We start from the raw sequence: 26,708 nt of genomic DNA on the forward strand, positions 1-26,708 counted from the left end.
AGGAGCCGGATATCAGTGTCTCCTCCTGTGTGACCGGGGTGTGAGGAGAGGAGCCGGATATCAGTGTCTCCTCCTGTGTGACCGGGGTGTGAGGAGAGGAGCCGGATATCAGTGTCTCCTCCTGTGTGACCGGGGTGTGAGGAGAGGAGCCGGATATCAGTGTCTCCTCCTGTGTGACCGGGGTGTGAGGAGAGGAGCCGGATATCAGTGTCTCCTCCTGTGTGACCGGGGTGTGAGGAGAGGAGCCGGATATCAGTGTCTCCTCCTGTGTGACCGAGTGTGAGGAGAGGAGCCGGATATCAGTGCCTCCTTCTGTGTGACCGGGGTGTGAGGAGAGGAGCCGGATATCAGTGCCTCCTCCTGTGTGACCGGGTGTGAGGAGAGGAGCCGGATATCAGTGCCTCCTTCTGTGTGACCGGGGTGTGAGGAGAGGAGCCGGATATCAGTGCCTCCTCCTGTGTGACCGGGTGTGAGGAGAGGAGCCGGATATCAGTGTCTCCTCCTGTGTGACCGGGGTGTGAGGAGAGGAGCCGGATATCAGTGTCTCCTCCTGTGTGACCGGGGTGTGAGGAGAGGAGCCGGATATCAGTGTCTCCTCCTGTGTGACCGGGGTGTGAGGAGAGGAGCCGGATATCAGTGTCTCCTCCTGTGTGACCGGGGTGTGAGGAGAGGAGCCGGATATCAGTGCCTCCTCCCGTGTGACCGGGGTGTGAGGAGAGGAGCCGGATATCAGTGTCTCCTCCTGTGTGACCGGGGTGTGAGGAGAGGAGCCGGATATCAGTGTCTCCTCCTGTGTGACCGGGGTGTGAGGAGAGGAGCAGGATATCAGTGTCTCCTCCTGTGTGACCGGGGTGTGAGGAGAGGAGCCGGATATCAGTGCCTCCTCCCGTGTGACCGGGGTGTGAGGAGAGGAGCCGGATATCAGTGCCTCCTCCTGTGTGACCGGGGTGTGAGGAGAGGAGCCGGATATCAGTGTCTCCTCCTGTGTGACCGGGGTGTGAGGAGAGGAGCCGGATATCAGTGCCTCCTCCTGTGTGACCGGGGTGTGAGGAGAGGAGCCGGATATCAGTGCCTCCTCCCGTGTGACCGGGGTGTGAGGAGAGGAGCCGGATATCAGTGCCTCCTCCCGTGTGACCGGGGTGTGAGGAGAGGAGCCGGATATCAGTGCCTCCTCCTGTGTGACCGGGGTGTGAGGAGAGGAGCCGGATATCAGTGCCTCCTCCCGTGTGACCGGGGTGTGAGGAGAGGAGCCGGATATCAGTGCCTCCTCCCGTGTGACCGGGGTGTGAGGAGAGGAGCCGGATATCAGTGCCTCCTCCCGTGTGACCGGGGTGTGAGGAGAGGAGCCGGATATCAGTGCCTCCTCCTGTGTGACCGGGGTGTGAGGAGAGGAGCCGGATATCAGTGCCTCCTCCTGTGTGACCGGGGGGTGAGGAGAGGAGCCGGATATCAGTGCCTCCTCCTGTGTGACCGGGTGTGAGGAGAGGAGCCGGATATCAGTGTCTCCTCCTGTGTGACCGGGGTGTGAGGAGAGGAGCCGGATATCAGTGCCTCCTCCTGTGTGACCGGGGTGTGAGGGGAGGAGCCGGATATCAGTGTCTCCTCCTGTGTGACCGGGGTGTGAGGAGAGGAGCCGGATATCAGTGCCTCCTCCCGTGTGACCGGGGTGTGAGGAGAGGAGCCGGATATCAGTGTCTCCTCCTGTGTGACCGGGGTGTGAGGAGAGGAGCCGGATATCAGTGTCTCCTCCCGTGTGACCGGGGTGTGAGGAGAGGAGCCGGATATCAGTGCCTCCTCCCGTGTGACCGGGGTGTGAGGAGAGGAGCCGGATATCAGTGCCTCCTCCTGTGTGACCGGGTGTGAGGAGAGGAGCCGGATATCAGTGTCTCCTCCTGTGTGACCGCGGTGTGAGGAGAGGAGCCGGATATCAGTGTCTCCTCCTGTGTGACCGGGGTGTGAGGAGAGGAGCCGGATATCAGTGCCTCCTCCTGTGTGACCGGGTGTGAGGAGAGGAGCCGGATATCAGTGTTTCCTCCTGTGTGACCGCGGTGTGAGGAGAGGAGCCGGATATCAGTGTCTCCTCCTGTGTGACCGGGGTGTGAGGAGAGGAGCCGGATATCAGTGTCTCCTCCTGTGTGACCGGGGTGTGAGGAGAGGAGCCGGATATCAGTGTCTCCTCCTGTGTGACCGCGGTGTGAGGAGAGGAGCCGGATATCAGTGTCTCCTCCCGTGTGACCGCGGTGTGAGGAGAGGAGCCGGATATCAGTGTCTCCTCCTGTGTGACCGGGGTGTGAGGAGAGGAGCCGGATATCAGTGTCTCCTCCTGTGTGACCGGGGTGTGAGGAGAGGAGCCGGATATCAGTGCCTCCTCCTGTGTGACCGGGGTGTGAGGGGAGGAGCCGGATATCAGTGCCTCCTCCTGTGTGACCGGGGGGTGAGGAGAGGAGCCGGATATCAGTGCCTCCTCCTGTGTGACCGGGGTGTGAGGAGAGGAGCCGGATATCAGTGTCTCCTCCTGTGTGACCGGGGTGTGAGGAGAGGAGCCGGATATCAGTGTCTCCTGTGTGACCGGGGTGTGAGGAGAGGAGCCGGATATCAGTGTCTCCTCCTGTGTGACTGGGGTGTGAGGAGAGGAGCCGGATATCAGTGCCTCCTCCTGTGTGACCGGGGTGTGAGGAGAGGAGCCGGATATCAGTGCCTCCTCCTGTGTGACCGGGGTGTGAGGAGAGGAGCCGGATATCAGTGTCTCCTCCTGTGTGACCGGGGTGTGAGGAGAGGAGCCGGATATCAGTGTCTCCTCCTGTGTGACCGGGGTGTGAGGAGAGGAGCCGGATATCAGTGTCTCCTCCTGTGTGACCGCGGTGTGAGGAGAGGAGCCGGATATCAGTGTCTCCTCCCGTGTGACCGCGGTGTGAGGAGAGGAGCCGGATATCAGTGTCTCCTCCTGTGTGACCGGGGTGTGAGGAGAGGAGCCGGATATCAGTGCCTCCTCCTGTGTGACCGGGGTGTGAGGAGAGGAGCCGGATATCAGTGCCTCCTTCTGTGTGACCGGGTGTGAGGAGAGGAGCCGGATATCAGTGTCTCCTCCTGTGTGACCGGGGTGTGAGGAGAGGAGCCGGATATCAGTGTCTCCTCCTGTGTGACCGGGGTGTGAGGAGAGGAGCCGGATATCAGTGTCTCCTCCTGTGTGACCGCGGTGTGAGGAGAGGAGCCGGATATCAGTGTCTCCTCCCGTGTGACCGCGGTGTGAGGAGAGGAGCCGGATATCAGTGTCTCCTCCTGTGTGACCGGGGTGTGAGGAGAGGAGCCGGATATCAGTGCCTCCTCCCGTGTGACCGCGGTGTGAGGAGAGGAGCCGGATATCAGTGTCTCCTCCTGTGTGACCGAGTGTGAGGAGAGGAGCCGGATATCAGTGTCTCCTCCCGTGTGACCGGGGTGTGAGGAGAGGAGCGGAGCAGTTAGTTGCTATGACAACGCAGGCGGGTCAATTCTGAAAGTACCAAGAGGGGAGTGTCTTCATGGGAACATCACACGCGCCTGCGCAGAGTGCACCTGTAGTAGAGGGGCGTGTTCTGGGTGGTAGCGATGTTTGCAGCTGTGACATGAATCACGTGATATGAATTTGAGGCGCGTGATTCCTTTAGCTTTAGTCACGTGGGTTACTTTGTAAGGGCGTGTTCTCTTTTGAAGTTGTCATGTGAGCAATGCAGGCGGGGCTTTGTACGTCCAATCATCTATGTGGGCGTGTCCGTTTTGTCGCTCTTCCTCCTTTTTTTTTGGTCCCGTCATGCTTTGCTGCAGGAGTCGGTGGTCCTGGTCGGTCCCGTTCTGTGTCCGGTGCTGAGGAGTGTGATGGCGGCCCGGGGGCGGGCGGAGGTGAGGGCCGCGGCGGCCTGGGGCTGCTCAGTAGCGTCCTGTACACACCGGGCGGCTCCTGTCACTGCCGCAATCACACTGGTGCATAATAGAGAGGGAGCAGAGGGGGCGGGGAATTATTACACGGGGGGGGCGTCTGTATTACACGGGGGGGGAGCGTCTGTATTACACGGGGGGGGGCGTCTGTATTACACGGGGGGGGCGTCTGTATTACACGGGGGGGGGGCGTCTGTATTACACGGGGGGGGCGTCTGTATTACAGGGGGAGCGTCCGTATTACACGGGGGGGGGGGGCGTCTGTATTACACGGGGGGGGCGTCTGTATTACAGGGGGGGCGTCTGTATTACACGGGGGGGGGGGGGGCGTCTGTATTACACGGGGGGGGGCGTCTGTATTACACGGGGGGGCGTCTGTATTACACGGGGGGGCGTCTGTATTACACGGGGGGGGCGTCTGTATTACACGGGGGGGCGTCTGTATTACACGGGGGGGCGTCTGTATTACACGGGGGGGGGGCGTCTGTATTACACGGGGGGGGAGCGTCTGTATTACACCGGGGGGGAGCGTCTGTATTACACCGGGGGGAGCGTCTGTATTACACCGGGGGGAGCGTCTGTATTACACCGGGGGGAGCGTCTGTATTACACCGGGGGGAGCGTCTGTATTACACCGGGGGGAGCGTCTGTATTACACGGGGGGTGGAGCATCTGTATTACACGGGGGGGAGCGTCTGTATTACACGGGGGGGAGCGTCTGTATTACACCGGGGGGAGCGTCTGTATTACACCGGGGGGAGCGTCTGTATTACACGGGGGGTGGAGCATCTGTATTACACGGGGGGTGGAGCATCTGTATTACACGGGGGGGAGCGTCTGTATTACACGGGGGGGAGCGTCTGTATTACACGGGGGGGGTGCGTCTGTATTACTTGGAGGGGGGAGCGTCTGTATTACACGGGGGGGGGAGCGTCTGTATTACACGGGGGGGGGAGCGTCTGTATTACACGGGGGGGGGAGCGTCTGTATTACACGGGGGGGAGCGTCTGTATTACACGGGGGGGGGGAGCGTCTGTATTACACGGGGGGGGGAGCGTCTGTATTACACGGGGGGGAGCATCTGTATTACACGGGGGGGGAGCGTCTGTATTACACGGGGGGGGAGCGTCTGTATTACACGGGTGATATTACACGGGGGGGAGCGTCTGTATTACACGGGGTGAGCGTCTGTATTACACGGGTGATTACACGGGGGCGCGTCTGTATTACACGGGGGGAACGTCTGTATTACACGGGTGATATTACACGGGGGGGGGAGCGTCTGTATTACACGGGGGGGAGCGTCTGTATTACACGGGGGGGGTGCGTCTGTATTACTTGGAGGGGGGAGCGTCTGTATTACACGGGGGGGGGAGCGTCTGTATTACACGGGGGGGGTGAGCGACTGTATTACACGGGGGGGGTGAGCGTCTGTATTACACGGGGGGGGTGAGCGACTGTATTACACGGGGGGGGGTGAGCGACTGTATTACACGGGGGGGGGTGAGCGTCTGTATTACACGGGGGGGGGGAGCGTCTGTATTACACGGGGGGAGCGTCTGTATTACACGGGTGATATTACACGGGGGGGGAGCGTCTGTATTACACGGGGGGAGCGTCTGTATTACACGGGTGATATTACACGGGGGGGAGCGTCTGTATTACACGGGGGGAGCGTCTGTATTACATGGGGGGTGGAGCATCTGTATTACACGGGGGGGAGCGTCTGTATTACACGGGTGATATTACACGGGGGAGCGTCTGTATTACACGGGGGCAGCGTTTGTATAAGTCTACGTTCACATTAGCGTACTGCGCCGCAGCGTCGCCGCATGCGTCATGCGCCCCTATATTTAACATGGGGGCGCATGGACATGCGTTGCACTTGCGTTTTGCGACGCATGCGTCCCTGCGGCGCACGCGTCATGGCGCAGAGGACGCTACAAGTTGCATTTTTTGTGCGTCCAAAATCAAGCAAAAAAAGGACGCATGCGTCGCAAAACGCAGTGTTGTTCGTTTTGCTGCGTTTTTGTTTGCGTTGTGCGTTGCGTCGCACAACGCAAATGTGAACGTAGCCTTACACGGGGGGGAGCGTCTGTATTACATGGGTGATATTACACGGGGGAGCGTCTGTATTACACGGGTGATATTACACGGGGGGTGCGTCTGTATTACACGGGGGCAGCGTTTGTATTACACGGGGGGCGTCTATATTACACGGAGTGAGCGACTGTATTACACGGGGGGGAGCGTCTGTATTACACGGGTGATTACACGGGGGCGCGTCTGTATTACACGGGGGGAACGTCTGTATTACACGGGGGGGGAGCGTCTGTATTACACGGGGGGGAGCGTCTGTATTACACGGGGGGGGAGCGTCTGTATTACACGGGGGGGGAGCGTCTGTATTACACGGGGGGGGGAGCGTCTGTATTACACGGGGGGGGGGAGCGTCTGTATTACACGGGGGGGGGGAGCGTCTGTATTACACGGGGGGGGGGAGCGTCTGTATTACACGGGGGGGGGGAGCGTCTGTATTACACGGGGGGGGAGCGTCTGTATTACACGGGGGGGGGGAAGCGTCTGTATTACACGGGGGGGAAGCGTCTGTATTACACGGGCGATATTACACGGGGCAGTGTCTGTACTACACGGGGGCAGAGTCTGTATTACACGGGGGGGCGTCTATATTACACGGAGTGAGCGTCTGTATTACACAGGTGATATTACACGGGGGAGTGTCTGTATTAAGTTTTCTCCCTTTTATTTTTGTAACTGTTTTGCATATTTGTAGGTCACTTTTTATTTCCATATTTTATACCTTTATTGTAAGCACTGTACCTTTTCTACTAAAGCGTAAAACTTTAATAAGTTTGAACCTTGTATGCTCTAAAGAATCCATAGCCTCAGGCTTCTTTTACACTTCCGTCTTCTGCTGTGTGTCGTTGTGCAGTAAAATGACGTGTCGACGGACGTTATGCAAATAGTAAAAAACGTGTGGAGGCCCTGCAGACAGATGTCAGTCTGGAGGAGCTCAGATGTCTTGCAGACCAACGCCCTGCAGCTTCTGACAAAGAGAGAGTATACTGGGACCAGGGCAGACTGTATACAGAGACTATCCTCAGTGATACTACAGAATCTTGGGACTATGAAAGGCGGCTGATCGTCCCTTATCTATTTAGGGAACAATTATTGAAAATTTCTCATGAAATTTCTCTGGCCGGACACCTTGGAATACAAAAGACTAAAGCTCGCCTGACACAACTTCTATTGGCCCAAGATGGGGACAGATATTGCCAATTACTTTCGATCATGTGTAGTTTGTCAGAGAGTTGGAAAGTCTGGGAATTGTGAGACAGCGACACCTGTTACAGCTAGGGGGCGCTGTTTGTTCTCCCTAGGGTGCGCACCGAGGTGTATTGAGGCCATGAGGGGGCGTTGCAGTCGCAGGTGTGGCTGTGATTACAATTGTTAAAAGCCCTGTAGTATAGAGAGGTTTTAGAATTGGGTCTGAGGAGTCTCAGGTGTGTCAGGGCCAGAGTGATGCCTGACAACCCCCAGCACACACAGTGGAGCTGCTGTCCACGATGACTGGTCACGGACGTGGACAGGTCTTGTGCCCGGAGGTAGACTGTCCTGTGCCCGAAGGAAGGACTAGCGTGTGTCACAGCTGCAGACAGGAGGATGTCAAGGTCTGTGTACGGCTGTGAGTAGAGACTGTGATACAGCGGTGAAGGACACCCATGGAACTAGTCAGAGGAGGACTAGCATGTGTAGTGTGTTGTGAAATTGGATTCTGGGCTCCCCCGGTGGCCACTTGTGGAATTTAACTTGTGTGCATCATCCCCTCTGTTCACCTGCTCCTATCAGGATGTGGGAGTCGCTATATAACCTTGCTCCTCTGTCAGTTTCATGCCGGTCAACAATGTAATCAGTAGCCTTTCTGTGCATGTTCCTGCTACTAGACAACTCCCAGCTAAGTTGGACTTTTGTCCTTGTGTGTTTTTGCATTTTGTTCCTGTTCACAGCTGCTGTTTCGTTACTGTGTCTGGAAAGCTCTTGTGAGCGGAAATTGCCACTCTGGTGTTATGAGTTAATGCTAGAGTCTTAAAGTAATTTCTGGATGGTGTTTTGATAGGGTTTTCTGCTGACCATGAAAGTGTCCTTTCTGTCTTCCTGCTATCTAGAAAGCGGACCTCGATTTTGCTAAACCTATTTTCATACTACGTTTGTCATTTCATCTTAAATCACCGCCAATATATGTGGGGGCCTCTGTCTGCCTTTTGGGAAAATTTCTCTAGAGGTGAGCCAGGACTGTCTTTTCCTCTGCTAGGATTAGGTAGTTCTCCGGCTGGCGCTGGGCATCTAGGGATAAAAAAACGTAGGCATGCTACCCGGCCACTTCTAGTTGTGCGGCAGGTTTAGTTCATGGTCAGTATAGTTTCCATCTTCCAAGAGCTAGTTCTCATATATGCTGGGCTATGTTCTCTCGCCATTGAGAATCATGACAGTTTGACCGGCCCAAAAAAGGGTTAAATTACTGGCTGAGAAAGGAGAGAAAAAAGAAGTCTGCTACAATTTATTTTTTTTTCCCTCTAGTTCTGAGTGTGCTCTTAATTGAATCACTTGCTAGTCTGCCTATACTGCAGCCTTCCTCTCTTCCTTTCCTTCTAATCCTTGAATGGCTCTGTGTTCACCTGTTTCAAATGGATCTTCAGAGTGTAGCTACAGGTTTGAATAATCTCGCCACAAAGGTACAAAATTTGCAAGATTTTGTTGTTCATGCACCTATGTCTGAGCCTAGAATTCCTTTGCCTGAATTCTTCTCGGGGAATAGATCTCACTTTCAAAATTTTAAAAATAATTGCAAATTGTTTTTGTCCCTGAAGTCTCGCTCTGCCGGAGACCCTGCACAGCAGGTCAGGATTGTAATTTCCTTGCTCCGGGGCGACCCTCAAGACTGGGCTTTTGCATTGGCACCAGGGGATCCTGCGTTGCTCAATGTGGATGCGTTTTTTCTGGCCTTGGGGTTGCTTTATGAGGAACCTCATTTAGAGCTTCAGGCGGAAAAGGCCTTGATGTCCTTGTCTCAGGGGCAAGATGAAGCTGAAATATACTGCCAAAAATTCCGCAAATGGTCTGTGCTTACTCAGTGGAATGAGTGCGCCCTGGCGGCGATTTTCAGAGAAGGTCTCTCTGATGCCATTAAGGATGTTATGGTGGGGTTCCCTGTGCCTGCGAGTCTGAATGAGTCCATGACGATGGCTATTCAGATCGATAGGCGTCTGCGGGAGCGCAAACCTGTGCACCATTTGGCGGTGTCTACTGAGAAAACGCCAGAAAATATGCAATGTGATAGAATTCTGTCCAGAAGCGAGCGGCAGAATTTTAGACGAAAAAATGGGTTGTGCTTCTATTGTGGTGATTCAACTCATGTTATATCAGCATGCTTTAAGCGTACTAAGAAGCCTGACAAGTCTGTTTCAATTAGCACTTTACAGTCTAAGTTTATTCTATCTGTGACCCTGATTTGTTCTTTGTCATCTATTACCGCGGACGCCTATGTCGACTCTGGCGCTGCTTTGAGTCTTATGGATTGGTCCTTTGCCAAACGCTGTGGGTATGATTTGGAGCCATTGGAGGCTCCGATACCTCTGAAAGGGATTGACTCCACCCCATTGGCTAGTAATAAACCACAATACTGGACACAAGTGACTATGCGTGTTAATCCGGATCACCAGGAGGTTATTCGCTTTCTGGTGCTGTATAATCTACATGATGTTTTGGTGCTGGGATTGCCATGGCTGCAATCTCATAACCCAGTCCTCGACTGGAACGCTATGTCTGTGTTAAGCTGGGGATGTAAAGGAACTCATGGGGACGTACCTTTGGTTTCCATTTCATCATCTATTCCCTCTGAGATTCCTGAATTCTTGTCTGACTTTCGTGACGTTTTTGAAGAACCCAAGGTTGGTTCACTACCTCCACACCGGGAGTGCGATTGTGCCATAGACTTGATTCCGGGTAGTAAATACCCTAAGGGTCGTTTATTTAATCTGTCTGTGCCTGAACACGCTGCTATGCGAGAATATATAAAGGAGTCCTTGGAAAAGGGACATATTCGTCCTTCGTCATCTCCCTTAGGAGCCGGTTTTTTCTTTGTGTCTAAGAAAGATGGCTCTTTGAGGCCGTGCATTGATTATCGACTTTTGAATAAAATCACGGTTAAATATCAATATCCGTTACCACTGCTTACTGATTTGTTTGCTCGTATAAAGGGGGCCAAGTGGTTCTCTAAGATTGATCTCCGTGGGGCGTATAATTTGGTGCGAATCAAGCAGGGGGATGAGTGGAAAACCGCATTTAATACGCCCGAGGGCCATTTTGAGTATTTGGTGATGCCTTTTGGTCTTTCAAATGCCCCTTCAGTCTTCCAGTCCTTTATGCATGACATTTTCCGCGATTATTTGGATAAATTTATGATTGTGTATCTGGATGATGTTCTGATTTTTTCGGATGACTGGGACTCTCATGTCCAGCAGGTCAGGAGGGTTTTTCAGGTTTTGCGGTCTAATTCCTTGTGTGTGAAGGGTTCTAAGTGTGTTTTTGGGGTTCAGAAGATTTCCTTCTTGGGATACATTTTTTCCCCCTCTTCCATCGAGATGGATCCTGTCAAGGTTCAGGCTATTGGTGATTGGACGCAACCCTCTTCTCTTAAGAGTCTTCAGAAATTTTTGGGCTTTGCTAACTTTTATCGTCGATTTATTGCTGGTTTTTCTGATGTTGTAAAACCATTGACTGATTTGACTAAGAAGGGTGCTGATGTTGCTGATTGGTCCCCTGATGCTGTGGAGGCCTTTCGGGAGCTCAAGCGCCGCTTTTCTTCCGCCCCAGTGTTGCGTCAGCCTGATGTTGCTCTTCCTTTTCAGGTTGAGGTCGACGCTTCTGAAATCGGAGCTGGGGCGGTGTTGTCGCAGAGAAGTTCCGACTGCTCCGTGATAAGACCTTGTGCTTTTTTTTCCCGTAAATTTTCGCCCACCGAGCGGAATTATGATATTGGGAATCGGGAGCTTTTGGCCATGAAGTGGGCTTTTGAGGAGTGGCGTCACTGGCTTGAGGGGGCCAGACATCAGGTGGTGGTATTGACTGACCACAAAAATTTAATTTACCTTGAGTCTGCCAGGCGCCTGAATCCTAGACAAGCGCGCTGGTCGTTGTTTTTCTCTCGGTTTAATTTTGTGGTGTCTTACCTACCGGGTTCTAAGAATGTTAAGGCGGATGCCCTTTCTAGGAGTTTTGAGCCTGACTCCCCTGGTAATTCTGAGCCCACAGGTATCCTTAAAGATGGAGTGATATTGTCTGCCGTTTCTCCAGACCTGCGGCGGGCCTTGCAGGAGTTTCAGGCGGATAGACCTGATCGTTGCCCACCTGGTAGACTGTTTGTTCCTGATGATTGGACCAGTAGAGTCATCTCTGAGGTTCATTCTTCTGCGTTGGCAGGTCATCCTGGAATCTTTGGTACCAGGGATTTGGTGGCAAGGTCCTTCTGGTGGCCTTCCCTGTCACGAGATGTGCGAGGCTTTGTGCAGTCTTGTGACGTTTGTGCTCGGGCCAAGCCTTGTTGTTCTCGGGCTAGTGGATTGTTGTTACCCTTGCCTATCCCGAAGAGGCCTTGGACGCACATCTCGATGGATTTTATTTCGGATCTGCCTGTTTCTCAGAAGATGTCTGTCATCTGGGTGGTGTGTGACCGTTTCTCTAAGATGGTCCATCTGGTTCCCTTGCCTAAGTTGCCTTCTTCTTCCGAGTTGGTTCCTCTGTTTTTTCAAAATGTTGTTCGTTTGCATGGTATTCCGGAGAATATCGTTTCTGACAGAGGGACCCAATTCGTGTCTAGATTTTGGCGGGCATTCTGTGCTAGGATGGGCATAGATTTGTCTTTTTCGTCTGCTTTCCATCCTCAGACTAATGGCCAGACCGAGCGGACTAATCAGACCTTGGAGACATATTTGAGGTGTTTTGTGTCTGCGGATCAGGATGATTGGGTTGCTTTTTTGCCTTTGGCGGAGTTCGCCCTCAATAATCGGGCCAGCTCTGCCACCTTGGTGTCCCCGTTTTTCTGTAATTCGGGGTTTCATCCTCGATTTTCCTCCGGTCAAGTGGAATCTTCGGATTGTCCTGGAGTGGATGCTGTGGTGGAGAGGTTGCATCAGATTTGGGGGCAGGTGGTGGACAATTTGAAGTTGTCCCAGGAGAAGACTCAGCTTTTTGCCAACCGCCGTCGTCGTGTTGGTCCTCGGCTTTGTGTTGGGGACTTGGTGTGGTTGTCTTCTCGTTTTGTCCCTATGAGGGTTTCTTCTCCTAAGTTTAAGCCTCGGTTCATCGGCCCGTACAAGATATTGGAGATTCTTAACCCTGTGTCCTTCCGTTTGGACCTCCCTGCATCCTTTTCGATTCATAATGTTTTTCATCGGTCATTGTTGCGCAGGTATGAGGTACCAGCTGTGCCTTCCGTTGAGCCTCCTGCTCCGGTGTTGGTTGAGGGTGAGTTGGAGTACGTTGTGGAAAAGATCTTGGACTCTCGTGTTTCCAGACGGAAACTCCAGTATCTGGTCAAATGGAAGGGATACGGTCAGGAGGATAATTCTTGGGTCACTGCCTCTGATGTTCATGCCTCCGATCTTGTCCGTGCCTTTCATAGGGCTCATCCTGATCGCCCTGGTGGTTCTGGTGAGGGTTCGGTGCCCCCTCCTTGAGGGGGGGGTACTGTTGTGAAATTGGATTCTGGGCTCCCCCGGTGGCCACTTGTGGAATTTAACTTGTGTGCATCATCCCCTCTGTTCACCTGCTCCTATCAGGATGTGGGAGTCGCTATATAACCTTGCTCCTCTGTCAGTTTCATGCCGGTCAACAATGTAATCAGTAGCCTTTCTGTGCATGTTCCTGCTACTAGACAACTCCCAGCTAAGTTGGACTTTTGTCCTTGTGTGTTTTTGCATTTTGTTCCTGTTCACAGCTGCTGTTTCGTTACTGTGTCTGGAAAGCTCTTGTGAGTGGAAATTGCCACTCTGGTGTTATGAGTTAATGCTAGAGTCTTAAAGTAATTTCTGGATGGTGTTTTGATAGGGTTTTCTGCTGACCATGAAAGTGCCCTTTCTGTCTTCATGCTATCTAGTAAGCGGACCTCGATTTTGCTAAACCTAATTTCATACTACGTTTGTCATTTCATCTTAAATCACCGCCAATATATGTGGGGGCCTCTGTCTGCCTTTCGGGGAAATTTCTCTAGAGGTGAGCCAGGACTGTCTTTTCCTCTGCTAGGATTAGGTAGTTCTCCGGCTGGCGCTGGGCATCTAGGGATAAAAAAACGTAGGCACGCTACCCGGCCACTTCTAGTTGTGCGGCAGGTTTAGTTCATGGTCAGTATAGTTTCCATCTTCCAAGAGCTAGTTCTCATATATGCTGGGCTATGTTCTCTCGCCATTGAGAATCATGACAGTAGTGACTGCAATGTAAAGGATGCTGTTATATGCACTAGTGTGTACTGAACACTGAAGTGATGTTCAGTGAAGTTATATGCTTGAAACCTTTTCTGTGTGAAGATAACGCATTAAAGAGACTTTTATGTTTGAACTTTGTGGGTCACTGCCTCTTCACTGCTACCGGTGCTTTACAGAATATACAGAAAGCTCCATTGATACCACTGCCTGTGATCGATGAGCCTTTCCAGCGAGTGGCTGTGGATATCATAGGGCCACTTGCAATCCCTAGCAGCTCAGGGAAAAAGTACATCCTCACAATGGTGGACTATGCTGCACGATACCCGGAAGCTGTGGCACTGTCCTCCATCCGAGCAGACAGTGGCGGATGCTTTAGGCTGGTTTCAAACTTGCAGCCTACTTCCTCCCTGAAACCACGCCTACGCCTCCTTGCGCCCTACGGTGCCCTGCGTACCTATATATATCATTGGGTATGCAGGGGCGTACGCTGTTTGCAGATACCTCCACATGTGCTGTTTGGATGCTGCGCTGACCACATCAAAATGCAACATGTGTTCTGCGCAGTTTGGCGCAGCGTCCAAACGGCGCATGCGGAGGTATCCGCAAACAATGTACGTCCCTGCGTACCGAATGATAAAGATAGGTATGCAGGACGCAAGTAGGCGTGGTTTCAGGGAGGAAGTAAGCTGCCATCCGCAGCACTCCCGTACGCAAGGCTGACTGTTCTCTCGTGTGGGTTTCCCCAGGGAAATGTTGACCGATCAGGGAACCCAGTTCATGTCCAATCTGATGAAAAGTCTCTGTGAAAAAATACAAGTGCAGCATGTTGTGGCCAGCGCCTATTATCCCAAAACCAGCGGACTCTGCGAGCGTTTTAACGGGACATTAAAACAAATTCTCAAAATGCTGGTGGAGACTGAAGGGAGAGACTGGGAGCGCTATCTCCCCCATCTGTTGTTTGCCTACAGAGAGGTACCCCAGGCGTCTACTGGATTCTCCCCCTTTGAACTGGTTTATGGGAGGAGGGTCAGGGGGCCACTTGATTTGATTAAGGACTGTTGGGAGGACGACCCCAAAACTACTGGAGTCTCAGTGGTTGGATATGTGCTGCGGCTCAGAGAAAGAATGCAAAAACTGAGCAACCTGGCCCATGAGAACGTGTCCCAGGCCCAAATCAACCAGAAGGTCTGGTACAACCGTAATGCCAGACTGAGGGCCTACAAGGAGGGGCAGAAGGTTTGGGTGTTGGTCCCTATGTTACAGAATAAATTACAGGCCGCATGGGAGGGACCATATACTGTACACAAGCGGCTAAATGATGTTCATTATGTCAGAGGTCTGAGCTGATGGGGGCGCTCAGCGAACTCACTGAAGTCTTCACAGGGGAGCCTGGGAGGACACACTTAGCAGCTCACCATGTGGACACTGGTACTAATCCCCCAGTGCGGCAGTCTGCATACTGGTTGTCAGCAGAGGTGAAGGCGCACAGGTAGAGGAGATGCTAAACCTCAAGGTAATACAAAAATCCCAGAGTGCCTGGGCCTTTCCTGTGGTTCCTGTCCTGAAGAAGGACCGTACTACCCGGTTCTGTGTAGACTACAGGAAGTTAAATGTACTGACTACATGTGAGGTCTACCCCATGCCGAGGATAGATGAGCTGTTAGAGCAGCTAGCTAAAGCATCGTACCTCACCATCATGGACCTAAGTAGGGGATACTGGCAGATACCACTGACCAGAGAAGCTCAGGAGAGGTCTGCCTTTATAACGCCATTCGGGCTGTTTGAGTTTCTGGTGATGCCCTTTGGTATGAAGAATGCCCCTGCGACCTTCCAGAGGTTGGTCAATCACTTATTGGAAGGATGTGATGGTTTTGCCGTCGCTTATCTTGATGATATAGCCATTTTTAGTGATTCTTGGGAGGAACACCTCGTACATCTTTCTCAGGTGTTGCAAAAGCTTAAAACTGCAGGTCTTACGGTTAAGCCAGGGAAGTGTCAGGTAGCCATGCGGGAAGTACAATACCTGGGGCACCGGGTGGGGGGGAAGACTGCTAAAACCTGAGCCACGGAAGGTAGAAGCCATTACAGCCTGGGCCACCCCACGAACCAAGAAGCAGGTACTGTCCTTCCTGGGTACGGCTGGCTACTATAGGAGGTTTGTAGCAAACTACAGTGCTCTGGCCAAACCATTAAATGATCTGACCAGGAAGAGACTTCCTAAAATTGTCTCCTGGAGTCCTCAGTGTGAGGAATCATTGTATGCCCTAAAGTCTGCATTGGTTAGTTCACCCGTCCTGCAGGCCCCAGATTTCACTCGCCGGTTTGTAGTGCAGACAGATGCCAGCACCTATGGGGTAGGTGCGGTTCTCAGCCAGGTGAACCAGCAAGGAGAGGAGCACCCAATTCTCTACCTAAGCAGGAAACTCCTGCCCAGAGAAGTGGCTTATGCCACCATTGAAAAGGAATATTTGGCAATTGTGTGGGCTCTGCAGAAGCTGCAACCATACCTCTATGGGCGCAACTTCACCATGATCACAGATCATAACCCATTGAGTTGGCTCAACAGAGTAGTTGGGGACAACGGGAAATTGATTAGATGGAGTCTGATATTACAGCAATATGATTTCACAATTCAGCATAAGGAGGGAGTCGCTCATGGCAATGCTGATGGCCCATCTCGCCAAGGTGGGGCGGAACCAGATACGTGCTCGGGAGCTGACCTGTAAGTCAACCCCCACTCACGTTCATAAGGAGGGAGGTGTGGAGAAATATGTATATGTAAGATGTATGACCAGCAGTAATTAACATCTGTCTTAGGCTGCAGCTCTACACAAAGGTCATAACCTGTTATCATGAGAAAAGACTATTTTCCTGCTCTCAGACCCCAGGGTGCCTTCCTGGGACACACAGAAGTGGAAACATTTCACACCACCTGATTCCTTGGAGAGAGACACCAAATGGGACCTAATTGCATCCTGACATTTTAATTTACTATTATTATTATTTATTTCTATAGCACCATTAATTCCATGGTGCTATACATGAGCAGGGGGTTACGTACAAAGTTATAGATCTCGTTACCAGTAAAGAGATTATACAAAGTTATAGATATCACTTACAGTAAACGAATGTACGATGACAGACCGGTGCAGAGGGGAGAGGACCCTGTCCTTGCGGGCTTACATTCTACTATGAGAAAGAAAGGTCCTAGAAAGAGCGTGTAGAGGAAAAAATAATGTATTCATTGGTAAAGTGACCATGATCCAGTCGCAGACCAGGAATTGGAATATTGACATGAGGCTGGTCCAAAAATCTGATCTCCAGGTTAAGTCTATAAATCAGGCCTTTACCCTTAGAAAATTGTTCACAGACTGAGCGGCAGCCAAGCTGGTGTGATTTCCCCCCCAGGGAGCAGAATACCGGACTACAAAGTTTAGATATTTCTGTAAGTTTCTCACTTTTATTTTACTACAGTTTTGCATATTTGTATGTCACCTTTTATTTCCATATTTTATATCTTTTATTGTAAGGACTGTACCTTTTCTATTAAAGCTTTAAACTTTGTTTGAACCTTGTATGCTCTAAAGCATCCATAGCCTTAGAGTGTGTGACCCTGGTGATTGGCATGTAGTGGTGGTCCGGTACTCATCGCCCGTGTGTTCGGTGAGTGGTGGCAGCGTGTGTCGGGTGTGATTTATGCTCCCACTGCAGCATAGAACAGAGGTTGAATGGTGGACTGAGTGAGAGGAGATAGATTAACCCTTGCAGGCGCGACCCCTAAGTCACGTGCTGAGAAGCGGGTACGTGACAACACGTGTGATATTATAGGGATGAAGGTCCGTATTGCACGTGTGATGGTACACGGGGGGGATTGTCTGTATTGCACGTGTGATGGTACACGGGGGGGATTGTCTGTATTGCACGTGTGATGGTCCACGGGGGGATTGTCCGTATTGCACGTGTGATGGTACACGGGGGGGATTGTCTGTATTGCACGTGTGATGGTACACGGGGGGCATTGTCCGTATTGCACGTGTGATGGTACACGGGGGGGATTGTCTGTATTGCACGTGTGATGGTACACGGGGGGGGGGGATTGTCTGTATTGCACGTGTGATGGTCCACGGGAGGGATTGTCTGTATTGCACGTGTGATGGTCCACGGGGGGGATTGTCTGTATTGCACGTGTGATGGTCCACGGGGGGATTGTCTGTATTGCACGTGTGATGGTACACGGGGGGGATTGTCTGTATTGCACGTGTGATGGTACACGGGGGGGATTGTCCGTATTGCACGTGTGATGGTACACGGGGGGGATTGCCTGTATTGCACGTGTGATGGTACACGGGGGGGATTGTCCGTATTGCACGTGTGATGGTACACGGGGGGGATTGTCCGTATTGCACGTGTGATGGTACACGGGGGGGATTGTCTGTATTGCACGTGTGATGGTACACGGGGGGGATTGTCTGTATTGCACGTGTGATGGTACACGGGGGGGATTGTCCGTATTGCACGTGTGATGGTCCACGGGGGGGATTGTCTGTATTGCACGTGTGATGGTACACGGGGGGGATTGTCTGTATTGCACGTGTGATGGTACACGGGGGGGATTGTCCGTATTGCACGTGTGATGGTCCACGGGGGGGATTGTCTGTATTGCACGTGTGATGGTCCACGGGGGGATTGTCCGTATTGCACGTGTGATGGTGCACGGGGGGGATTGTCTGTATTGCACGTGTGATGTTACACGGGGGGGATTGTCTGTATTGCACGTGTGATGGTCCACGGGGGGGGATTGTCTGTATTGCACGTGTGATGGTGCACGGGGGGGATTGTCTGTATTGCACGTGTGATGTTACACGGGGGGGATTGTCTGTATTGCACGTGTGATGGTCCACGGGGGGGGATTGTCTGTATTGCACGTGTGATGGTCCACGGGGGGATTGTCTGTATCGCACGTGTTATGGTACACGGGGGATTGTGTGTATCGCACATGTGATAGTACATTGGGGGAGTGTATAGTACACGGGGAGGGAGTGTCTGTATTACTCGGGTGATAGTACATGGGGGGAGTTTCTGCATGACACGTGTGATATGTGGGGGGAGTGACTTTATTACGTATGATAGTACACGGGGAGTGTCTGCATGCGGTCTCTGGTAGGGTTAGTGAGGTCGGTGGTGTAGGTATCGCACTGCGGGGTCTGTATTGGTGTTAGTGATGTCTATCACACGGGGGACTCTGTAGTCTGTCGTTGGTGTCTGTATCACACGGGGACTCTGTAGTCTCTGTCGTTGGTGTCTGTATCACACGGGGGACTCTGTAGTCTCTGTCGTTGGTGTCTGTATCACACGGGGGACTCTGTAGTCTGTCGTTGGTGTCTGTATCACACGGGGGACTCTGTAGTCTCTGTCGTTGGTGTCTTTATCACACGGGGGACTCTGTAGTCTCTGTCGTTGGTGTCTGTATCACACGGGGGGACTCTGTAGTCTGTCGTTGGTGTCTGTATCACACGGGGGACTCTGTAGTCTGTCGTTGGTGTCTGTATCACACGGGGGGACTCTGTAGTCTCTGTCGTTGGTGTCTGTATCACACGGGGGACTCTGTAGTCTCTGTCGTTGGTGTCTGTATCACACGGGGGACTCTGTAGTCTCTGTCGTTGGTGTCTGTATCACACGGGGGGACTCTGTAGTCTGTCGTTGGTGTCTGTATCACACGGGGGACTCTGTAGTCTCTGTCGTTGGTGTCTGTATCACACGGGGGACTCTGTAGTCTCTGTCGTTGGTGTCTGTATCACACGGGGGACTCTGTAGTCTGTCGTTGGTGTCTTTATCACACGGGGGGGTTCCGTATCTGACCTCGTTCTCTCGTGTGCCGTTCAGGTCATCATCCCTGTGACTTTCGATGAGGTTGCAGTTTACTTCACAGAGGATGAGTGGGAACAGCTGGACACTCAGCAGCGGCAGCTGTATCGGGAGGTCATGATGGACAACTTTGAGATGGTGACCTCCGTTGGTGAGTCCTCTCTGGGGTTTTCTGTTAATTGCTTCATTTTCTTATAAACCCAGAAACCGTATTTTCTTTCTTGTTTCAGGTCTCCTAAATAGCAGGGTTAATAGGCCGGACCTGGAATCTGAAAAGAAAAGCAAAGTGTGGAAACGAAGAGGGAGACCCCCAAAGTCACGTGATGGTGAGAGGGGTGAAGCAGCTGTCATGTGCTGGAGGAGGTGGTGGCGAGATGAGTGGGAGAGATCCATGGCTGGAAAATGGGATTGAGTGTTGGTGATGGTGGAGGCTTAGCAGGAGGTGCTGGATTATGGAGAAGGGCTGCAGCAAGGATGGGGGGCTGTCCCCAGGAACCGCCCTCTCGAGAGGGATCAGAAAACAATGTGGTGGTGAGGAGTAATGACATGAGTAAGTGTTGGGTGAATGAGGGTGATTGATGCTGACCCGCACGTGGAGGGGTGATCGAGGCAGCAGTCACAGGGCTGAGGTTTATGAGGCTTTGCTTAGTAGATAGGGAACTCTGGTTGTGTTATGACTGGCAAAGGGAATTTGGGGGATTATATATCTAATTTTCACTCAGGCAGGCCAAGGTTGAACATTGTTATAAAGGAAGAAGATGTGGACCCCCTGCCCCCCAGGCAGCGTGACGTGAAGGGCTGCAGCTACACTGGTGAGTTACCACTGCAGAATGTAGGGACACCTGGTGTATTACTGGTGTGAGTTGCTCCCTGTTTACTGCTCTAGTAGTGTGGTGTCCCCCCTCCTTTTACTATGATAGTGTGATGTGTCCCCCTGTACTGCTCTGGTAGTGTGGTGTCCCACCTCCCTTTACTGCTCTGGTAGTGTGGTGTGTCCCCCTTTACTGCTCTGGTAGTGTGGTGTGTGTCCCCCTTTACTGCTCTGGTAGTGTGGTGTCCTCCCTCCTTTTACTATGATAGTGTGGTGTCCCCCCTCCCTTTACTGCTCTGGTAGTGTGGTGTGTCCCCCTTTACTGCTCTGGTAGTGTGGTGTGTGTCCCCCTTTACTGCTCTGGTAGTGTGGTGTCCTCCCTCCTTTTACTATGATAGTGTGGTGTGTACCCCTTTACTGCTCTGGTAGTGTGGTGTGTGTCCCCCTTTACTGCTCTGGTAGTGTGGTGTCCCCCCTCCCTTTACTGCTCTGGTAGTGTGGTGTCCCCCCTCCCTTTACTGCTCTGGTAGTGTGGTGTGTGTCCCCCTTTACTGCTCTGGTAGTGTGGTGTGTGTGTCCCCCTTTACTGCTCTGGTAGTGTGGTGTGTGTCCCCCCTTTACTGCTCTGGTAGTGTGGTGTGTGTCCCCCCTTTACTGCTCTGGTAGTGTGGTGTGTGTCCCCCTTTACTGCTCTGGTAGTGTGGTGTGTGTCCCCCCTTTACTGCTCTGGTAGTGTGGTGTGTGTCCCCCTTTACTGCTCTGGTAGTGTGGTGTGTGTCCCCCTTTACTGCTCTGGTAGTGTGGTGTGTGTCCCACCTTTACTGCTCTGGTAGTGTGGTGTCCCCCCTCCCTTTACTGCTCTGGTAGTGTGGTGTGTCCCCCTTTACTGCTCTGGTAGTGTGGTGTGTGTCCCCCTTTACTGCTCTGGTAGTGTGGTGTGTGTCCCCCTTTACTGCTCTGGTAGTGTGGTGTGTGTGTCCCCCTTTACTGCTCTGGTAGTGTGGTGTGTGTCCCCCCTTTACTGCTCTGGTAGTGTGGTGTGTGTCCCCCCTTTACTGCTCTGGTAGTGTGGTGTGTGTCCCCCTTTACTGCTCTGGTAGTGTGGTGTCCCCCCTCCCTTTACTGCTCTGGTAGTGTGGTGTGTCCCCCTTTACTGCTCTGGTAGTGTGGTGTGTGTCCCCCTTTACTGCTCTGGTAGTGTGGTGTGTGTCCCCCCTTTACTGCTCTGGTAGTGTGGTGTGTGTCCCCCCTTTACTGCTCTGGTAGTGTGGTGTGTGTCCCCCCTTTACTGCTCTGGTAGTGTGGTGTGTGTCCCCCCTTTACTGCTCTGGTAGTGTGGTGTGTGTCCCCCCTTTACTGCTCTGGTAGTGTGGTGTGTGTCCCCCCTTTACTGCTCTGGTAGTGTGGTGTGTGTCCCCCCTTTACTGCTCTGGTAGTGTGGTGTGTGTCCCCCCTTTACTGCTCTGGTAGTGTGGTGTGTGTCCCCCCCTTTACTGCTCTGGTAGTGTGGTGTGTGTCCCCCCTTTACTGCTCTGGTAGTGTGGTGTGTGTCCCCCCTTTACTGCTCTGGTAGTGCGGTGTGTGTCCCTCTTTACTGCTCTGGTAGTGCGGTGTGTGTCCCCCTTTACTGCTCTGGTAGTGCGGTGTGTGTCCCCCTTTACTGCTCTGGTAGTGTGGTGTGTGTCCCCCTTTACTGCTCTGGTAGTGCGGTGTGTGTCCCCCTTTACTGCTCTGGTAGTGTGGTGTGTGTCCCACCTTTACTGCTCTGGTAGTGCGGTGTGTGTCCCCCTTTACTGCTCTGGTAGTGCGGTGTGTGTCCCCCCTTTACTGCTCTGGTAGTGCGGTGTGTGTCCCCCCTTTACTGCTCTGGTAGTGCGGTGTGTGTCCCCCTTTACTGCTCTGGTAGTGTGGTGTGTGTCCCCCTTTACTGCTCTGGTAGTGCGGTGTGTGTCCCCCTTTACTGCTCTGGTAGTGCGGTGTGTGTCCCCCCTTTACTGCTCTGGTAGTGCGGTGTGTGTCCCCCTTTACTGCTCTGGTAGTGTGGTGTGTGTCCCCCTTTACTGCTCTGGTAGTGCGGTGTGTGTCCCCCCTTTACTGCTCTGGTAGTGTGGTGTGTGTCCCCCTTTACTGCTCTGGTAGTGCGGTGTGTGTCCCCCTTTACTGCTCTGGTAGTGCGGTGTGTGTCCCCCTTTACTGCTCTGGTAGTGCGGTGCCCCCCTCCTGCAGTAGTATATAGTACAGTGTTCTTGCTGCAGGAGATTCGTTCATCCAAGCTTTCCATATAAGCAGCCGACCTTGAGATACTCCATATCGTCCTACCTGAGGCGTCCACTTCTTGCTGTAGCCAATCCTCACCTTCTAGTCAGGTTTATTCTGCAGGTCCCAGTCTTTGGGAATCGGTCCTTGTAAGAAGATTTCTTTAGTCTGTTGGCCCCAGTTCAGCCACAGTTTGGGGGTTTCAAGCCCTCCATTCCTCATCTCTGTTTGGATTTCTTCTTCGCTTTTGTGAGCTAGTAACATATCTCCATCTTGTCTGTGCTAGGTAATGATTTTCGGGTGGCTCCTGGTCTCCCGTTCGATCCCCGTGTCCCGAGGATGGACCTGAATGGCCTGGGTCTCCAGCAGAGCGATCGCACGTCTGTGGATCGGCCCTACCCCTGTTCAGATTGCCACCGTAGCTTCATTCGGAAGTCGCATTTGACCAGCCACCAGCGCACCCATCGAGGAGAGCGGCCATACCCCTGCGAGATATGTGGCAAGCGTTTCCACTACCGCCACCATCTCGTAGGCCACAAACGCATCCACACCGGAGAGAAGCTGTTCTCCTGCGAATATTGTGGGATCGGGTTTAACCATAAAGGAAACTACCAGACTCACCAGCGACTGCACACGGGAGAGAGGCCCTTCTCATGTGACCTTTGTGGCAAAAGCTTTAACCGCAAGGCTGACCTGATCACGCACTGCCGGATCCACACAGGAGAAAGGCCTTTCGCATGTTCTGACTGTGATAAGAGCTTTAGTCGTAAACAGCACCTGGTGACCCACAGGCGCAGACATACGGGCGAGACCCCATTCCCCTGTGACCAGTGTCCGCTGAGGTTTGCCCATCGGAAGGCTCTTCTGCGGCATCAGGAGCTGGTTCACTCTGCAGAGAGACCACACAGCTGCCCGGACTGTGGGAAAGGGTTTGCCTGCCGTTCGCATCTCCTCATGCATCAGCGCGCCCACCAGAATGGCGGCTGTGGAAATGGAGAAAAGCCGTTCTCCTGTGATCAGTGCCGCAGAAACTTCATAGCTCAGCCTCACCTGCAGGCACATAAGAAAAGTCACAGCGCAGTCCCGGGCGAGCGGCCATTCAAATGTACAGACTGTGGGAAAGGCTTCAATAGTAGAAAATACCTGAGCCGGCACCAGAAGATCCACACTGGCAAGCGCCCATTTCGGTGCAATGTGTGTGGAGATAGCTTTACCCAGAAGCCCAACCTGGAGCGGCACAAGAACATCCACAGCGGGCAGAGGCCTTTTACATGCTCGGTGTGCGGCGGAAGCTTCTTCAAGAAGCACAACCTTGTACGTCACCAGCGGATTCACACGGGGGAGAGGCTGCACTCGAGTTGTCGAGTGCTCCATCCTGTCGCCCCATGAGCTGTCACACTGAAAGAGAGCTGCCCATACAGCAGGGCAACTCCAAAGATTTAGTCCAAAAACATCTGTAGCTTCACTCAGAGATTTGAAGATTAGATTATAACATGTAGCCACATGTAAGGCTCAGACTCTGAGGAAGAACCGAAAACATAGAGGCGCAAGTTGTACAAGGCTTGAACCATTTATGAAGCCCAAATCAGGGGAAGACAATCCATGAGTGTCCTGCAGGAATAGGGATTCGGACCGGTGTGGTGTACTGGTGTGTCCTACATGAGGAGGGACACAATTGCCCTACTGAGAACATACTTAATTGACATAGTCTGATCTACATGGTGAGAGACTCTGACTAGTGGGGTGAGACCTGAACAAGAGGGTCACTGACCAGATGTTGGGCGGTAGGGTGTGACCTACACAAGAGGGGACACTGATAGCATAAGAGGATCAATGACCAGATGTAGACCGGTGGGGTGGGGTGTGACCTACACAAGAGGGTCACTGACCAGTTGTAGACCGGTGTGATGGGGTGTGACCTACACAAGAGGGGGCACAGATAGCACAAGAGGGTGACTGACCAGATGTGGACCGGTGTGATTTAATGTTACCTACACGGTAAGAGACCAGAACTATTGTGATGTGACCTACACAAGGGGGTACACAAATGGCACAAGTGTAACTGACCAGATGTGGTGTCACCCACACGAGAGGTGGACCAGTGTTGTGTGACCTACAAGGGTAGAGACGTGGCTCTTATGGTGTGATCTACAGTAGGGGGTGACACAAGCCCCAGGACGATCACTGACTAGTGTGGTGTGACTTACAAGTGTAGGGATGCATCCTGTGTGGTGTGGCCTACAAGGGGTAGACACATGGCTTTTGTGTAGTGTGATCAAGGTCACTGGTTAGTGAAGCGTGACTTGTGTGGGATGAGGTGCAACGTGACCTGCGATGAAAGAAACTGAAATGATGCAGGAGCCTTACTGGCTGGTCTCGTGTTACCTATATGAGGAGAGACCCTATTTGATACACGTGGGTCAGTCTTCTTTAGGCATGATCTAATACATTGACCACAGTAGACAGGGGCTTATGATGGTGGCTGGAAGTTCTCAGACTGAACCTTTCTGTTACTCGCACTGTCCTGACGCTGGAGCTGTAGATATGGCGTCCATTCTTTGAGATGACCATTTGAAGGAAGGGATCACAGTTGGAGGCAACGGAGCGGGTAATCCCTCACTACCTAGGCTGCTCCTGAAGTGCTTCTTGTTTATCCTGTGCACTATGGCGGCACTGTATATGATGTATATCCTGTGCACTATGGCGGCTGTATATATGATGTATGTCCTGTGCACTATGGCGGCTGTATATATGATGTATGTCCTGTGCACTATGGCGGCTGTATATATGATGTATGTCCTGTGCACTATGGCGGCTGTATATATGATGTATATCCTGTGCACTATGGCAGCTGTATATATGATGTATGTCCTGTGCACTATGGCGGCTGTATATATGATGTATGTCCTGTGCACTATGGCGGCTGTATATATGATGTATGTCCTGTGCACTATGGCGGCTGTATATATGATGTATATCCTGTGCACTATGGCAGCTGTATATATGATGTATGTCCTGTGCACTATGGCGGCTGTATATATGATGTATGTCCTGTGCACTATGGCGGCTGTATATATGATGTATGTCCTGTGCACTATGGCGGCTGTATATATGATGTATATCCTGTGCACTATGGCAGCTGTATATATGATGTATGTCCTGTGCACTATGGCGGCTGTATATATGATGTATATCCTGTGCACTATGGCGGCTGTATAGATGATGTATGTCCTGTGCACTATGGCGGCTGTATATATGATGTATGTCCTGTGCACTATGGCGGCTGTATATATGATGTATGTCCTGTGCACTATGGTGGCACTGTATATATGATGTATGTCCTGTGCACTATGGTGGCACTGTATATATGATGTATGTCCTGTGCACTATGGCGGCTGTATATATGATGTATATTCTGTGCACTATGGCGGCTGTATATATGATGTATGTCCTGTGCACTATGGTGGCACTGTATATATGATGTATGTCCTGTGCACTATGGCGGCTGTATATATGATGTATGTCCTGTGCACTATGGCGGCTGTATATATGATGTATGTCCTGTGCACTATGGTGGCACTGTATATATGATGTATGTCCTGTGCACTATGGCGGCTGTATATATGATGTATGTCCTGTGCACTATGGCGGCTGTATATATGATGTATGTCCTGTGCACTATGGCGGCTGTATATATGATGTATGTCCTGTGCACTATGGCGGCTGTATATATGATGTATATTCTGTGCACTATGGCGGCTGTATATGATGTATATCCTGTGCACTATGGCGGCTGTATACATGATGGATATCCTGTGCACTATGGCGGCTGTATATGATGTATGTCCTGTGCACTATGGCGGCACTGTATATATGATGTATGTCCTGTGCACTATGGCGGCTGTATATGATGTATATTCTGTGCACTATGGCGGCTGTATATATGATGTATATTCTGTGCACTATGGCAGCTGTATATATGATGTATATTCTGTGCACTATGGCGGCTGTATATATGATGTATGTCCTGTGCACTATGGCGGCTGTATATATGATGTATATCCTGTGCACTATGGCGGCACTGTACGATACGATACGATACGATACGATACACTTTATTGATCCCGTGGGAAATTATGGTATCACAGCAGCACAACTTACATCATAAGAATCATAAAATGAATTACATAATTGACATGACAGTTTGTTGACAAAGGACATTATACATTAGAATAGGACAAACACAGCGGGTGAACTGAAAAGTAGAAGGAATAAAGTAGACAATCCCCTTTATGATTTAACCCTAATGTTATTGTTGTACAATCCCATAGCAGTTGGCACAAACGATTTCCTAAATTTTTCCT

At 51.9% G+C, this 26,708-nt stretch overlaps 1 protein-coding gene across 1 annotated transcript; it reads left to right on the forward strand.

Moving 5' to 3' along the window:
• The first annotated feature begins 3,719 nt into the window (after positions 1-3,719).
• On the forward strand, positions 3,720-24,272 carry LOC143781261 (uncharacterized). The gene is made up of 5 exons (XM_077267759.1): positions 3,720-3,876; positions 19,296-19,428; positions 19,508-19,603; positions 20,000-20,089; positions 22,631-24,272. Exons 1-5 carry the CDS (start codon positions 3,853-3,855, stop codon positions 23,731-23,733), a joined length of 1,446 nt encoding a protein of 481 aa, XP_077123874.1. The 5' UTR covers positions 3,720-3,852; the 3' UTR covers positions 23,734-24,272.
• The last annotated feature ends 2,436 nt before the right edge of the window (positions 24,273-26,708 follow it).

Source organism: Ranitomeya variabilis, chromosome 6, assembly GCF_051348905.1.
Source record: "Ranitomeya variabilis isolate aRanVar5 chromosome 6, aRanVar5.hap1, whole genome shotgun sequence".
NCBI lineage: Eukaryota > Metazoa > Chordata > Amphibia > Anura > Dendrobatidae > Ranitomeya > Ranitomeya variabilis.

Excerpts from the sequence above, each read along its gene's own strand:
- LOC143781261 (XM_077267759.1), top strand. The coding sequence starts at position 3,853 with ATGGCGGCCCGGGGGCGGGCGGAG. Across the intron at positions 3,877-19,295 it reads CGGCCCGGGGGCGGGCGGAG|GTCATCATCCCTGTGACTTT; the intron begins GTGAGGGCCGCG and ends TGTGCCGTTCAG. Across the intron at positions 19,604-19,999 it reads ACCCCCAAAGTCACGTGATG|GCAGGCCAAGGTTGAACATT; the intron begins GTGAGAGGGGTG and ends ATTTTCACTCAG.